Source organism: Centropristis striata, chromosome 19 (genome assembly GCF_030273125.1).
Source record: "Centropristis striata isolate RG_2023a ecotype Rhode Island chromosome 19, C.striata_1.0, whole genome shotgun sequence".
In the NCBI taxonomy this organism is placed as follows: domain Eukaryota; kingdom Metazoa; phylum Chordata; class Actinopteri; order Perciformes; family Serranidae; genus Centropristis; species Centropristis striata.
This window is the reverse complement of record NC_081535.1, coordinates 8,255,603-8,273,210: the sequence shown is the minus strand read 5'-3', so window position 1 is coordinate 8,273,210 and position 17,608 is coordinate 8,255,603. Positions and strand designations below refer to the sequence as shown.

The window sequence follows — 17,608 nt, the reverse complement described above, 5'->3', positions numbered from 1 at the left end:
TACTATACTATAACTATAACTATACTATAAATACTAACTAACTAACCTCCCCTAAATATTGCTATTAGACCTGAATATGTTAAATATAGACACTTTTAAAAAGGACTAAAAACTTTCCTTTTTTAGCAAAACCTTTGGTTCCTCCTGTCCAGATGGTTTTTAGATTGTGTATATATGAATATATATTTATACTTTTTCTTCTGTTTTTAGCTGTTTTATCCTTTTTAGTCCTTTTTATAAATAGACTGTTATGCTTTTAACCAGTAGCACCTTGAGATTTCCTTTAATGTAAAGTGCATTACAAATAAAATGTATTATTATAATTGTTATTATTATTAAATATGCCCCACATCATGTGTACCTCTGACAAAAACATATGAGGCAGCAAAAACTGGATGTTGCAACTTCTTTGGTCTCTGCAAAAAGAACTAACCCCCGACTCCCTCTCACACTCAAGGTTGAACATCTGTGGCAGCAGCAATTTCCTCCACTGTAATTAAATTTTTCCGCCAAAGCATATCTGGCTGATCAACTGAAAGTCTTTCATTCCTCTGCATCAGATCCTCCACCGAGGAGAAGTAAACTAAAGCCCCCTGCGTCGCTGTCAGCTCATCAGGGCTCAGCAGGTGTCGTTCTGCAATGGTCCCCTCCTGAAACCCAGCACCCTCCCATCACTGCCTTTGTTCTCCAATCCCGCACCGAGCAAGGGGAGTGGTTTCATTTGGATGAGGACATCAGTGCCAACAGCAGCGAGATTGTCGTTCCAGGTCTGCACAAGGTAACAAGCCAGTCACACTGCTCCCTCTGAGACTAATCAGTCCACGCTGCTTGTTGAATGCCTTGGAGATTTTTATCTAGGCTATACCCCCGTGCTTTTACTTTTGTAGACTCGCAATTATGCACACTACATGGCAGCCATCACTTTCCTGTCGTCTTTCAATCTGTGTGTGCTGCCGTTTCTTCCCTCTGCTCGTCTCATCCTCCTTTTTTTTCTCCTATATAGGCCTACACAAATTCAAATGAACTTCATTAGCATTGCAGGCACAGTCCCGTGTTGACAAAGTGTGGTTTCATCCTCTGTCCTCCCCACTGTGTGTGTGTGTGTGTGTTGTGTGTGTGTGCGGATGCTGGTCTCAGGACTGTGTGTACGAGCTGCGGCTGCTATCTCGTCGCGGGGAGTTGCTGAGCGAGCCCAGTCCATCAGTCAATGTCTCCACCATGGGTAGGTGTTCAGGAGCAACCTTGCCCCCTTCACATCACCCCACCCTCTATTTCATCCCATCCTCCTCTCTCAGTGTGATTTTCTAACTCTTTTCTTTATTTCTCCCCTCCCATCCGTCCCTCCGTTCCCAGCGTCGGACCAAAATTAGAGCAGCCCCCCGGGGAACGCTGTCCATTAGAGGCCTGAGTGATAGAAATAGCTCCACTAATAACTTCTCAAAAGAGAATTTGTATGGTCTTTTCTGATTCTAATGCGAATGTGACATGAATGTTTCATTAGATATGCTACAGAGATATCAAACAGAGGGAGATACACAAGTCCCACTGGTGCCACACAAGGGCTGTCGGAACAATAAGAGCTATAGCTTATATATTGTTTAACAATAGTTCTGCAGATAATATTATGTTGATGCCTGACTGAGCAAATGCAAAACAATCAAGTTTATGATTTGCTGATAGTGACCATTTGGGACCTGGATTGGAGATTAGATCTGTAAAGCTGAATGATACCAAACCTCACAGGGATCTTGGGTCATTTTCACAAGTTTCTTTGTTTGTGATGTAAAGGAATCGTATATATTGAAGTTGTAACTGACGCAAGTGGCGTGAAATACATTGAAGGTCAGCCAGTATGAGCAGATGATTCTATAGCTTGATGTACAAAACTTTTTGTCTTTCAAACTAAAACAAAGGGATTTGAACTTGTAGTAATTCATTTAATAATGTATGATTAAAACGTAATCCATCAAGATTAATGTTTAGAAGTTCTAATTATTAATTAATATATAGATATTGAACACATTTATTTTGAAATATATATTTTTAGCTTTAGTGAAATGTATTTAAAAAAATAATAATTTCCGCCCTAAATACATAGTTTTGTTTGTAGTTTGTAAAATTTTATCTGCATTTTAAACCTTATTTTTATTATAGTATCCATTGTTCTTAAGTGTGTTTCGCTTCTATGACAAGCAATTTTTAATTAAATTGTTTCGTAGTTGTTAATGGTTGCCCCTCCTCCACTCTCATTCAGTATTTTTTTTTCAATTTATAATAATTCAATTAAAATAATTTAAATTTAATTTTTATTTAAACAATTTTTTAAAATATTAATTTCTAAATATATATATTTTTAAACACGATTGAATGAATTCATAAAATATTTTCAAAACGTACACTCTCTCTCTCTCTCTCTCTCTCTCTCTCTCTCTCTCTCTGTCTATATATATATATATATATATATACATTAAAAAAAATTTACATTATAAAATTTAAAAATATATATATGTGTATATATATATATATATAAAATATATAATTTTGCCCACTTTAATGTATTATTTATGGTATATATATATATATATATATATATACCATAAATAATACAATAACCGTAAAAAACGACAAAATAAGACCGGTTAAAAGAAGCAGAGGCCAGAGTAGTGACACAAACTTAAGAACAACAGATAACATTAAAACAATAAACAATAAAGATAAGGTTCTAAATGCAGACATCATTTTCCCCACTTTAATGTATTATTTATGGTATATATATATATATATATACCATAAATAATACATTAAAGTGGGGAAAATGATGTCTGCATTTAGAACCTTATCTTTATTGTTTATTGTTTTAATGTTATCTGTTGTTCTTAAGTTTGTGTCACTACTCTGGCCTCTGCTTCTTTTAACCGGTCTTATTTTGTCGTTTTTTACGGTTATTGCTGACACTACAGTCACACTGTGCTTGCTTTTACTTTTCCAACATAAATGATGTCACAGGGATGGAGATCTACCCCGCCACGTCCCGACTCCTGGAGTTCGTCCCGGAGCCATTACTGGCCGGCGTGCTGGGCGGGGTCGGCTTCATGTGCTTGGCGCTGGTCTTGCTCCTGGGAGCCGCCTGTGTCATCAGCCACAAGAGGGACCAGCGTCGCAGAAAGAAGAAGGATGGTAAAAAACGCCCCTCACTCCAGAGACTCAGCAGACACTCACTTTGATGAACTGCATCATGAATATCATCATTTATTCAATAAAATATTGAAGGCACTTTCAATCCATTATATAAATCATACCCCACTGCATGGATTTGGCGCTCCTCTTGTCCCCCCTGCTCGTCCATTCAGTTGTAAAAGTTATTGATGTCATTTACATTACTTGCTAATTAGGGTAATTTCTCATTAGTGGCTGATAAATGTAAGTGTAATTAACTTTTTGGACAAGCCTGGGTGCCTCGGGCCCTTTAATGGGCTCTTATTAGGCTTGATTATGTTTTTACTTCTTGGTCAGTGTGGTTGTATCCTAATGAGTCAGATACCATCTTGCCCCTCTCCCTCCCTTTCAGATTCCCCTTCTGCCATCTATAAATGCTCCCCATCAATGTAAGTACCCCTTTATCATTTCATTAGAATGCCTCCCATTGACCTTTCCCTCTGCTCTTCTCTTACAAACTAAAATGCCAGCACTTAAGTTATTTTCTATTTCAGATCTTCTTTTTCTTCCTCATCCTCATCTATTGCTGCTGCTGCTGTTTTAGTCTCTCTCCGTCTCCCGCCCCCTCTTTCGCTCTTACTCAATCTTATTTTCTCGCTCTTCTATTTCTCTCCCTCTTACACCTCCGTTTTTTCTTACAATTTTCTTCTTTCACCCCTCCCTCCCCCTCTTTTTTTTCTCTCTCGCAGAAAGACTTCAGGCACTGGCAGTCCAGACAGTGTGTTGAAGAAAAGCCTACTTCCAGCCAGCATCCTCTATCCCACCACTTCCTCTACCACCACCACCACCACCACCGCCTCCTCCTCCTCACAGACAGACTGTTCCTCCTTTAGCACTGAGAGTCATCATCAGCGGAAGCAACTCCTGTCCAACTACGGCAGAGGCCGCCTCACTCGGACAACTTCTTCTCCCATTTCTCCCTCCATTGAGTTGATCTCTAGAGGTCCAGATGGCCGATTCGCACCGTACGACAAATACACCCTCAATGCTCGCAGCGAGAAAAGCCGGAGCCTCGACCAAGCTAGAGTCCGAAGGTCTTTATCTCTGCATTCGGAGAGGGAGGTCAGGAAGCAGCCAGCGTTTGTGCTCTCTGTTGATCTTGCACCTTGCAAACAAACACCGGCTAATTCCCTAAACCAAATAAGTGGCATGTCCCACCACCGCCCTTATATCTCGGATCAGAAGTCAAACTACGATGGCTTCCCTGACTTCACCAGCCTGTGCTCAAACAGCAGTTTGGCCACCATTCCTCACCAAGACAGAGGGATAACTCCCACATTTCCGGTGCTCCCGCATATCCGATCGGGCCTCGGTCAGCCGTCGACCACCGCCAGCGCCCTGGTGCTCCAAATGGAGCACGAGCGAGAGGCGGGCAACCTGAGCCGCTGTCTGAAGCTGGCTCAGGAGAGGGAGGAGCTGGAGAGGGAGCTCCAGATGTACACACTGGAGAGAGGCTCCGTGAGAGAATTGAAGAGCGAGCATTCAGACTTTGAGAGGAGAGAGGCTGGTGGTAATGAGCTTGTGTGGGAATATAAGAGCAGCACTTTGCCCCACAGATACCCTCAGGGCAGCAAGGAGAGCTTTGGTCTGCCACCGAGTCCTTTCTCTTCATCCTCTGTGCATTGGGAGGCCCGTCCTCTTGTCTCTCCTCTCACTCTGATCCCTACACGGACCAGAGCGCCTTCACCTGCGAGCTCCTCTCGTTTTAAGTCCAGCAACCATCTTCCCGCTCCATCTTTCACCAAACAGACCCCCCTGGTATCTGAGCAGGCAGACAGTTTTTCCAAAGGCAGATTAACTCTCCCACATCTCTCCTCAAAGCACCAGAGACATGAAAGGGTAGAGGCAGCACCAGAGGGCTATGATAATTCACCACAATCCACAGTCTTAGAAATGCAAACGAATGATTCATGCTTTGAGGCACAGAGACAGAACAATCTTAGTCATGGCAGCCTTTCAACGTTGACTTTCCATAGCGGTAAATACACTGAAAGATCTAATTCGGCCCTCGATGCCGTGCCAGACTCTTCAAAAGCGGAGGTAGCTTTCCCCCGGCCCACTGGCAGAGACGTGAGTGTTGAGATGAGTGTGGATGAGCCAGAGTTGGCGGTGTGCGTGACGCGGCCCACAAAGCCCATGCTGCACCACAGAATCGCCTCTCATGTGGGCCGCCCTCTGACTCGCCGGGGTCGGCATGAAGACGCAAATAGGAGCCAAAGTTTTGACTACAGCTCCGTGGAGGAGATTATCAGGATTCCAGCTTCTCCGCACACTCCAGAACCAGAACTGTGGAGAGGTGCCACCCGAGGCTCTAAACTCTGGGACTCTAAGCAGCGAAGTCAGAGCCTCGACTCGCGGAAACGGAGGAGTTTCCTCACTCCCGACGCGTGGATAGACTCTCTGAGCCAAGAGAACTGCTCCGTCGGGTCTCCCTGTCACCCTGACGCTCTGTTCTGGGAACCCCAGGGAGGGAAGATCTCCAAATCTCCTGCAAATTCTCCTTCTGCTGCCCAAGCTGCCTCGCGGTCACCCCCTGCTGCGGATGCTTTATCTCTGAGGAGCAGACAAGAGAGGCCCGTGACAAATGCTGACATGGCTCGTCACTACGAGCCAAGAAGAGAGGCGTCCGTCTTTCCCGACGCTGCCAAGTGGCCGATCGACTACCGGGAGGCCGTGAAAGAGGCGCTAGGATCCTTGGAGGCCATGAAGGAAGCTTCCAGATGCTTACCGCCCGTCGACAATTACCAAGAGGCACTAGAAGTGGAAGCAGGAGGCTACGACGGGGTGCCAGAGTCCGGGAGCAGCTACAGCAGCTACGCCAGCAGCGGGCGCGGCAGCATGGAGCCGGCTAACAGGCGTCTGTCCCTGTGTCACCTCTCCCCAACACTCCCACCTGACACTGTGGAGGAGAGCACAGAGGACACCAAAATGGATCCACGCCAAAGGTATTAAGGACATGATAAATGAGGGAAATTATGTTTTATAAAAGAAAATGCGGGGGTTAACATTTGCAGTGTGAGACAATCCTGTGAAGTCAATACAAGGCTTTCAAGGTGAGCCGAGAATATCTAATCTATTTTTTTTTTAAAGAAATAAAGAAAGTACATTATGTTTTCAGATTCTGATTATCCTTCAACTATTCTCCAAGACAACCAAAACAGAAAAGTACTCATAATGAAATTAAGAGGTTGTTAGAAATGCAGCTTTCAGTAATGTCAAAACAATTTTTAAAAAAAAGAACAAATTAATCATGGTGAATTGCTCAGCACACATAAAGCGTTTCATAACTCTTCGTGCTGCAGGTAAACATTTCATTAATGTTGTTTCAATAGACACATGTCTTGGTATGTATGTCAGAAGAATAATTAATAATCCACTTGATGTTGATGGTTTATTGGCAGACAAACTTTGACATCCGTATGCATTAATGAGTGTGTTTATATGTGTTTATATACTGAGCGCTGCTGTGTGACCCCTGCAGGAGAAAGGCCTCGGTGGATGAGAATTATGAGTGGGATGCTGCTGATATCTGCTCGCAGCATGGAGACCATGATGGTGAGGATTTTTGCTTTTTTCCTTGGTGACAAGATGCAGTTCATGTTTTAATGCAAAAACGCTGGTACAAGCGTTTACATACATATATTTATCTGTTTAGGGTGTATCGGGAATCTGTATAATACAATGTTTAACTTAAACAAAATGATACATACAGTGATTGTGCAGTTAATCTCTCTTTATCTTCAGTTTAATAGACAAATGGACACTTTTTAACCTGTGGAAAGCCAAAGTAAGGTCTTTCACAAGTTCAAAAGTTCAAGTTCTGCCTAGAAACAAACCAGACATCTTATCCCTGTTGCTTTTAACTCTATGGAGTTTTGGGCTATTTTGTCCACTTTGAATCCTTTTCATCCTGCCTGTATACACCACTTAAAATGTTTAAATGCCATGTTGGTGGATATTTTTTTCAGCACAACCTCACCTATATGACCTAATAATAATTGATTTTTTATTCTGACTTACTGGATCAACATTGTGACCCAAAAAGAAACCAAGAAAAACCAACATAAATGTGATCCTGTGATTGTGTGTGATCCTGTCATCCAACTCTGGTTTTTATTCTACTGGGACTCTATTTTATTTGTGTCTTGTGTGTTTAGCGTAACAATTTTGGCCATTTTGTGTCTTTTTTGATCATTTTGTGCCTTTTTTGTATGTTTTTTTGGTCATTTTGTGTCTTTTTTTGGTCATTTTGTGTATTTTTTGTGACTTTTCTGGTCATTTTGTGTATTTTTTTTGGTCATTTTGTGTCTTTTTTGGGTAATTTTGTGTCTTTTTTGGGTCATTTTGTGTATTTTTTTTCTTGTCATTTTGTGTCTTTTTGTGTCTTTTCTGGTCATTTTGTGTATTTTTTTTGGTCATTTTGTGTCTTTTTTTGGTCATTTTGTGTCTTTTTTGGTCATTTTGTGTCTTTTTTTAGTCCTTTTGTGTCTTTTTTAGTCATTTTGTGCCTTTTTTTGGTCATTTGTGTCTTTTTTTAGTCATTTTGTGTCTTTTTTGGGTAATTTTGTGTCTTTTTTGGGTCATTTTGTATCTTTTTTATTCCTTTAGTCCAACATAAAATGTGATTTTGAATCTTTTTTTTACTTTCAAAACACTATTATGCTCAATAAAGAATTTTAAATGCTGCAAATGTGAACAAAGGTTGCAAATATTATATTTGACTAGTTCAAACAGATGTGATGGCTCATTTTGACAGCCAAAGACATAGCTGAGTCATTGTGTTTGTTCTGGGAGGGAGGTCATTAGATCTTTTAGGGTGAAGGCATGGAATAGTCCCTCTTTTTTTTCTTTAACTAAGAGGAGAGTTGGTTTTTAGTCCATTAGTCACTCTTGCGAGAGGTCGCGCTGCCCTCGTCGTGCTGGCTCACCTCGCCTTCAAAAAATATTTTAGAAATGAGAGTATATAGAAAGAGAAAAACATATAATAGTGTTGTGGAGCCGTCCAGTGTACTGGGGTAAGTAAACTACTTTGGCATCAGCATTTACTCTGAAGCAAATAAGCAACAAGTAATGACTTCTATTCTTCAGAGTTATCTACCTGTTAGATCATGTGTGAGCTAATTTTATTTCCATTTCCTGGGGTCGTGGCAGTATTTTCTCCTTAAAATTATGTTTTATAAAAGAAAATGCGGGGGTTAACATTTGCAGTGTGAGAGAATCCTGTGTAGTCAATACAAGGCTTTCAAGGTTAGCTGAAAATATCTAATCTATTTTTTTAGAAGAAATAAAGAAAGTACATTATGTTTTCAGATTCTGATTATCCTTCAACTATTCTCCGAGACAACCTGAAAACAGAAAAGTACTCATAATAAAATGAAGAGGTTGGTAGAAATGCAGCTTTCAGTAATATCAAAACAACTTTTAAAAAAATAACAAATTAATCGTGGTGAATTGCTCAGCACACATAAAGCGTTTCATAACTCTTCCTGCTGCAGGTAAACATTTCATTAATGTTGTTTGAAGAAGTCATGCTTTGGTGCTTTTGGAGACTCCAGAGGGTTAAGTAGCCTTTACACGGAGTGATTCCTAATGGTCCAGGGTCTTTAATTACTATTTTTATTTTATTATTATTATTATTTTATTTTAATTATTATTAATAATTATTAATACTTCTTATTATTTATTAGTTTTTACAGCAGTACTTTCTCCTTTGGACCATTCAATAGTTCCAGGAACTATAGGGCCATCAAACAAAACTATGAACTAAACAGTCATGGAAAAAAATGATTAGATCAGCCTTGTTTTCTTCAATTTCTTGTTCATTTTAATGCCTGGTACAACTAAAGGTACATTTGTTTAGACAAAGTTAATGATAAAAACAAAAATAGCTCATAAGAGTTTGATTTAAGAGCTGATATCTAGACATTTTCCATGGTTTTCTTGATAATGATTTTAGTTATAATCAAGAAAACCATGGAAATGTCTAGATATCATCTCTTAATGTAAATTCCTATCAGCTTTTACTTGTAGTGGAGTAATTTCACAGTGTGATATTAGTACTTTTACTTAAGTATCTGAATACTTCTTCCACCACTGTTTGTCACAAAGGGATTGAAATAACCCTCTGCTTAGTTTTGGCGAGGAAAAAACTGGCATTTCTCACCTCAAGATATCTGAATGAAAATGAGTCATGCCTTTACATACAAACATCCATTATTACAATTAATTAAAATTGTTAAGATTAAAAAAAACATAAAAAAAAAGATTTTGTTTGTGTGATTATGTCATGTAACTTCTGAATTACCACAATTACTGCATTGTTCTTTGGTATTTTTTGCGGCGTGATGCTGATGTTTGAATAGATGTGAAGTGTAAATATGTGCTTTTTATTCCTGCTTCAGAATGTAATAATAATCAAATTGCTTTGTTTGTTTTCAGGCCTTGATACGTTTCATAGCATAGCTGCTTCCATATATTTATAATCATCACATATTATTTTGAATTTAATATCCCCTTTTTGATGATTAAATTGTCTGCCCATATTCTGTATTTAGATGTGATATATTTTATATGTAGTGTTTTATTCAAAGCCATGATGCAGATCTGTAGACTTGAATTCGTTACTTGCAGGAGCCGTGTTGCATGCAAAGCAGAGAGCAACATTTAACAGGCCATTACTGCAACACTTAGCAATTTTAAACTGATCTAGGTGACATTTGTTGCTGTGTTTCAAGAACAAATTAACAGAAAGGTCAGAGATGTTTGCACCCTTTGGCTTCGCTGAATTAACTTGCAAACTAACCTACATTTGCACTCAGAAGCCGGTATTAAAAATGTAACCCTTAACCTGTGAGTGTTTCATATCTGTGGGAGTTCAGAATGGAGGGGATGAAACCAACAGCCTGCAGACATTTATTAAAAAAACATCAGGAAACTCAAAGATAATTTCTTTTTCACCCACAGACGTGCTTCCTTCATTGAATCTACTGAAGTCTGCTCCGTGCTGCAGCCTTCCCAGAATGCACTGCTCCACTAAGGCACAGAAAAATCGCGCTCAGCTCTCTTTGCTCCTGGGGCATCAAAGCAGCTGCTCTGCTGAGCCTGAACCAGACAGCGTGCTGTTCTGACAGCGCCAGCCTTCGGCTCATCTCACCTGGTGTGTCCTTTCACTTATTGACTTGCATCACAAGGCGTCAAAAAGTGCATGTGGCAGAAAGTGGCTTTTGTATGATCACTCGTTGTCCCTTTTTTCAGTGGGAGAAAGGGAACAAAGATCAGAAGAGTGTTTTAGAGTGTATTCTGCTTTGTCTCTTTGTTAAACCTCACTTGAAAAATAATGGTTTTTAACAATGCAGGCCTCAGTGAAGTAATGGAGACTCACAATCACCTTTACCCTCATGCAGCGCTTTAAAAGTTTGTTTTGCTTTGTGACCCATCGCCATCACGCTCTTGGCATTTTCTTTTGAGACAGTCTGCCAATCTGCCGATATTAAAGCTTTTCACCGCGCTGATGGATTCACCACGTTCTCTGTGTGTGGTTTGATACGCATTCATCATCCAGGGATGACTCAGTGGCCACACACAAGGCACAAAACCATCTCAGTCATCACCAAGTGACTGGTTTAGGCTGGGGATGATTAAGTTTTTCGATATCATCAATCACCTTTGACTCTAACAAGAGCTGTTTATGAAAAATGCCAATGAATAAGGAAGATAAATAGAATATAAAAGTTAATTTTGCTGCACTGTTACTGTTTGCTTTAGCGTGAAGCTCTTTCTAAAAGGATCATTTCCCGACAGAGATCATTATCTGCTTTTTGCCCTTAAAATACTGTGAAGTTTTGAAATGTAAAAGATTTGAATGAAAGCCTTATTTTCCTCTCCAGGCCATCTCCTTGTTCAGCGGAGCGAAACCTCTCATTATGTTCGCTAATTGAAGAGGGTCAAGTGAACTTGTCGGGCTTGTCCTTGTTTATTCTTTATGGAGATAAAAGAGAATTAGTTTTTATTTGTTCCTTTGACTTTAGTTTACAAAAAGTCAATTCACTGAATGCTGAATGCTGCCAGCTGAAGCTGCTTCATAAGTTGTTAACATTGACACTTGGGAGCCAACAGTGGAGCTGATAAGTGGAGCCAGTTGAGTGGTTAAATGCCTTGTTTGAGTCAATGGCGGGTACTTAATACCTCCCTGTAGGGCTCAGGGTCAATTCAACATTATTGTTTAGCGACTGACAATGGAACCACATAATAATGATGTCATATTGCAAAACGCTGTTGTCCAAAGCAATAATCAGGTGCAAATATGGTTTGACCCTAAAAAAATTCTAACAAAAGGGTTTCGCAGTGGTTTACAGTAGTATCAGATGTACTTAAAAACAAGTTTACCAATTTTTGGCTCCAAGAAATGTCCCATTTTCAAAATCGCCAGCTCTTTAAAATGACCATTACTCCTTCTAGTTAGGCGGCTGAGCTAAATTAAGGAGACTCGCGGGACAAAAGCTCCTAATTTTTTCCACATGCTCTCCATCACAATAAGTTTAATTTTTTGATGGGAGCCACTTCATCAAGATTGTGGATTGGAGATGGCAGCCATTCAAAATCTATGAGAACCAATATATCTTCCAAGCCACTCAGAAGGTCAATCTTGGTGTCAAAATCTACATTTTCTGGGTCAAGGAATCATTAAAAGCTATTGAGAATATCACTAGATGATTATTTGATCCAATAGATATGTTCATTTAAGCCATGTATTTACGTAATTTCCAACTCATTAATATAGGTCATATACAGTGCATACATTATGAAAAATGAATAACATGCATACATTTAACTGAACTTTATCAGCTTCACTCATTATTACATTTACAACCACAAAGATCTGTGCAGTTCCAGTGAGCCTTCATGAGCACCTTGCACCACAGACACTTTACAGTTTCCCTTCAGTAATCACATATTTTCTCCTTTCTCATATCACTTTGCCTAGTGTTGGAGGCTTCCTGTCCATCTTGAAAATGACACCTTTCTAGTGGTCAGATTTTGGTAAACTTTTAGTATGTTAATAAGGACATCTAATACAACAAGAAACAGCTGAGAAACCTTTTGTTAGAATTAGGGTTAGGTGTTTTTTTTTCTTATATATGCACCCGCCTATGAAAGCAAATTTGAAAGACAAATTTACCATTTAATTTGAGTTCTCAGTTTGAGTCACATCAGTATTTATAACAGCCAAGTTTCAGATGTAATTAATTTATTTCAGTGGAAACCAAATGCTCAGTGGATTCCAATATATCAGACTTGGTGGTACATAATATGCCAACTATTTCCAATAAAAAGCCTACTGGAAAAGTCACCAGGCAGTAATTTGCATAATGGTGGCTTCATTAACTAACTTTTTACACATATACAAGATTTTGAAAAAACAGGCTCAACTTAAACCTCTGAAGTCCAGGACATTTGGTTCAAATTTGTCAACTTCCTATGCATTAATTTCTGTCTCTGTTTAGCATCTTTCAGTCTGTCCTTACATCACATGCATGGCTTCTTTTTCTCAACACAAACTTGGCTATCAGTCAGATTTTTCATTTTATTTTAATTAACAAAGTATAAAGCTGCCAGGTACCCAAAATACAAACAAAAGACACAGATTTCTATGAAAATGTACCATTTTTTTAACCATTAATACACACAAAAACAGCAGAAAAACTAATAAATAATAAAACTACAAAACAGTCTATTTGCATGTAAATTAAAAATAGTAATAGTTTTCATTGTAGAATGAAAATTCACATTGCAAAAATGGTCTAGAAACATAAATGGCACACTGTGAAAGCTATGATGCACTTTCAACTGGCTTTCTCAGCTTGTCAACATATCATATATAAATAAAGTTATTACTGTAAATAAAACGTGTATTTTCAATAAATAGATGGACTCCAGAGGGTAAACTGACTTTAACAAGCTTTATCAGTAGCCACTGTTATTTTTCATCATCACTATGAACCTAAACCTGCCTCTGATTTCCTAAACTTTACTGAAGGCTGTTCTATAGACGGTGGAACTGAAGTGTCAGGAGTCGAGAGGGTTTAGACACTAGAACAGAGGTGCTCAAAGTTTTGATGACAGAGTGCCACTTTAGGGAGTCAACATATGATTGAGGCTGCAAAGAAAAAATGTAAAGTTGGGAGTTGTCCACAGAAACAGCACTAGCAACTGATTACAGAGTTGCCATGCAACCAGTAGCTGTCTACAAGTCGTCATTACTTTGACAGATGCTTGTTTGGAGGGTGTTGTTTGACGCACTAGCCGAGTCGTGTATTAAATGGAAGCTATAGGAAGTGAAAGTATTGAAATGGACAGGAGGCAGATTCATATCTAGTTCCATTGGATGTCAGGTTTCTGAGGGTTTCCATTGGTCTGCTGGCAGCACTTTGAGCAGCTATGGACTGGGACAAAGTCACTCATTTTAATGTTGCATGCTGGGAGAAAATAACACTTTTATAATAATGTTGAGCCATTTTAAAATGAAGGTGAATGAGTTCCCCAGACACACAGTGGGGGTCTGTGATTGGTCGTCATGCTGCATTCACATCAAATAAGGTGTTGCATAGAAAACAGCAAGTACTCCTATTTTAACCTGAATATACAGTCATGAAAAAAAATATTAGACCACCCTTGTTTTCTCTAGTTTCTTGTTCATTTTAATGCCTGGTACAACTAAAGGTACATATGTTTGGACAAATATAATGATAACAACAAAAATCATAAGACTTTAATTTATGAACTAATATCTAGACATTTTCCATGGTTTTCTTGATAATGATTTTGGTTATTATCAAGAAAACCATGGAAAATGTCTAGATATCAGCTCTTAAATAAAACTCTTCTCAGCTATTTTTGTTATCATTATATTTGTCCAAACAAATGATCTCTTTGGCTCCAAAATGGCTCTTCATTTTACCACTTATACCTTTTATAATTCAGTCAAATTAAGCACTGTTTTGACTTGTGATTTGTATTTGAACACATATATGATTTAAATTTCAATAAATTGCTGAAGCCAATTGATGATCCGTGTCAATCCTCACATGATTGGTTCGCACAGCATGCTCGTGACACCCGTAGTCAGCGTCCGCAGCACCCACAGGTACTTTTCCGAAAAAAAAAAAGGTAAAAAAACCCCCAATAAACCCAAGAAGAATGGAATCCGTGAAATAGCCACGGATTTGCTTAACTCAAAATCCGTGGAATAGCCACGGAATCACTCAAATTTCTGTGAAACTGACACGGATTTCGCTACAATGCAAGTTAATGACAGTCATGTCCCGTGGCTATTCCAACATACAAAGTGATTATGTACATTCACTGAGTGAATATTTAGAAAATAAAACATATTTCTCGCTAGAAATGTGATCAAAATCCATTTTTATGCAGAAACTAAGTCAAGATATTGATTTTTTCACTAAAAATGAGAGAACTGTCCACCATGTTTTTTGTTCTGACCGCTGGGACCTTAAAAGTCACGTGACTTGGACACAAACCAAGAGGAAAAAATAGCCATGGAATAGCCACGGGATATGACTGTCATTAACTTGCATTGTAGCAAAATCCATGTCAGTTTCACGAAAATTTTAGTTCAGCGAATCCGTGGCTATTTCACGGATTCTTGTGACACCAGGTTCCATCATTCACTTAAAAGAGCTGTTCCTTTGAACTGGCTCATTCGCGACTGACACATCACTAGAATGTGGCCTTGTAGAAAAGTTTAAAACTCACTGTTTTGGATGTGGGCCCAACCTACTAGCAGCTGGCTAAATGGCTAAATGTTAGCACCATTGGGAACACAATGGAGACTTCCAAACTGCGGCACAACTCTGATTTGGTGTGAATGCAGCTTTGGGTACGAACATTCGCAGCTGATTCGTGTTTCTGTCTAGCTGATGATTGTTTGACTAAACACTCTGCTGCTCTCCCTCGCTAACAACACACTGTCGGTCCACATGAGTGCACATTCACTGAGAAATGTTGTTGACTCTGTTAAAGGGTGGGGAGCAGAATCTTGCTGTGCCAGTTTTGGGCGCTCACATTTGTACAGAGGTTTGTCCGTTTGGTTTGTAAGCCCTAACAATGGAACATAGTCCATTGCATCCAACATCTATTTTATATGTGGTGTCTATCTTGTGGTGTTTTGGAAAATTGGACACACTAAATGCACTGATCTCGCCGAGCCCTTCTTCCCCGTGTAGATTAAGAATGTTCCAGTTAGTTCTGGGGGATCAAATCAGCACAAACCTGCCGCCACTGCCCATAAGCCCGCTGAGAGAAACACGCTCATGCCTCATGCTCTCTTTTCTTCATGAACAATGGAAGAAAAAGGGAAAATTGGGTTTTGCTTGCTTGCTTTCCACAGTAGCTCAAGGCCTTCACATTAGTCAACCAAATAATTAACTCAGAGCTCTGCGGAGCACCGGAGCATTGTGGGGTATCCATCCTATAATTGAAATTCACTCATAGAAGCTACATTTACTGCAAATCAATGTTTCACTTCTGTTAAACATTTTCATTTTCTGGTGTACACATATTGTACCTCAAGTCCGGAAATGATCAAACCCCACATGCTGCTCTGGGGATTTGTAGTCAGCACAACTTTTTCGCCTACGTTTTTCAAACTCAATCCAAATATTGTGCTTCCAATACATCAAACGGGGAAAAATATGCAGAAGTATTTTTATATGTACTGAATACTATGGGGAAACCTGCAGGGAATATACATGCTGTATGGTCAGTGATCTGGAGGGTTTTATTTGACTATATAGTCATGTTTTGAAACGGTACGACAGAATACAAAAGGAAAAATCACAAAAGAAAATGTGTTCACAAAGAGACGTGGACAACAGCGGGGGCTCATAAACCTGATTGTTATACTGCTACCTTTTTCAGTTATTGTGTGTACTTAGGGGGATTAGCTTTAAAGCAAGCACTCTTTTATTATGGCCATTAAGCAGCAGATGAATTATTTGCAAATGCCAGGAAGTGACTCTCGAAGCAAGAAACCAATCAAGGTCTTATGAAAATAAATGTCATGTTACCTTGGAAAGTTTTAAATTTGCCATAATTAGTGAGTAGCTTTAATCTTTATGTGAGTGAATTTTGACGTACTGTTCAACTTTCCCTGACTGGATTCTCTATTCTGTATTTAAACTATGTGATTATAGCATTTTTCAAAAACACTCAGACAGCAAGGTTTTGTTTGCAGAATAATGATGTTTGCAGTGTCCTTTTTTTTAACCACCACTTTACTGTTTTCCACCAGGAAAATGCTCAGCTTTAGAGAAAGGGCCCAGAACTGTTTAAGATGACTGATTTTCATTCCACTCCATCTCTCAACACATTCAAAAATTGTCTTTAGCTGCAAGAACAGAGTGTTAGCTGTGAAGTGGAATGGAAATAAGCTGCTGATTATGAGCAAGAGTTCTTTTAAGTCAATCATACAAACAGCCTCAAAAGATGAGAAAGTTAGAGCTAAGAAATGAAATCATAATAGATCAAATGTCACTTGCAGTTTTGTGTTATTATTTTAATCAGATTTTCAGACACTTTTGAACAGCTAAGACAAAGATCAACTTTGAGATGTTTTCAATTTAATGTTCAAGTTTCAATGTTTCAAATCTGAAGTGTATCTCTATGACTTTAAATACACAAAGCAACATTATGCAGAAACCTGCATCAGGTCAGGATGAAAAGCTCCCAAATGATATAAAACTTTAAGAAATAAAACTAAAATACAGATCCAACTAGGGCTGGGAGATATGGACCAAAAGTCATATCCCAATATTTTTAGGCTGAATATCGATATACGATATATATCCCAATATTTTTGTCGCAAAGTGAGAGCAAATGTACAGTCAAAGTCAAGTATGACATGTCACAAGTAGTTTTATTGAAACCATTTATTTAACTGAACATAAATACTGTATAACAACAGGAGAACCTTTAAAAAAAAACCAAAGCTCCATAAAGTGCACGTTTAAATAAAAAGCCCATGAAAGCCTATGAAATAAAATAGATAAATAAAATATTTTTCTGTAATAAATATATTTATATGAGGAAAGAATAAAGAATATTACAGATGAACTAAATATGACGAAGCCTAGTAAGGGCAGCATTTATATATAAAGAACATTTTTTTTAACTATATCAATATGCGATATGGTCTAAATCCATATCACATTTAAAAATATATTGATATATTTTTTTATATCGATATAGCCACGAAAGGTTTTCAAACGGGACACAAACCCTGTTCTCCTGGGTGAAAGTCTGCTGTTTGTTCAACCCATCAACCCCCCCCCCCCCCCTCCCAACCTGACTGTGATATCTGCCATTTAAACTCCTC

The 17,608-nt window shown here is 38.8% G+C and overlaps 1 protein-coding gene across 1 annotated transcript in view; it reads left to right on the top strand.

The window, feature by feature from the left end:
- igsf9a (immunoglobulin superfamily, member 9a) overlaps positions 1–17,528 on the top strand; it is a 108,331-nt gene extending 90,803 nt beyond the window's left edge. Inside the window, exons 15-21 of the mRNA XM_059357963.1 lie at positions 561–778; positions 1,138–1,222; positions 3,007–3,177; positions 3,569–3,605; positions 3,906–6,161; positions 6,698–6,771; positions 10,180–17,528. Coding sequence (XP_059213946.1) covers positions 561–778; positions 1,138–1,222; positions 3,007–3,177; positions 3,569–3,605; positions 3,906–6,161; positions 6,698–6,771; positions 10,180–10,343 — 3,005 coding nt within the window. The 3' untranslated portion in view covers positions 10,344–17,528. The remainder of the gene's footprint in view (positions 1–560; positions 779–1,137; positions 1,223–3,006; positions 3,178–3,568; positions 3,606–3,905; positions 6,162–6,697; positions 6,772–10,179) is intronic.
- Positions 17,529–17,608: the final 80 nt, after the last annotated feature.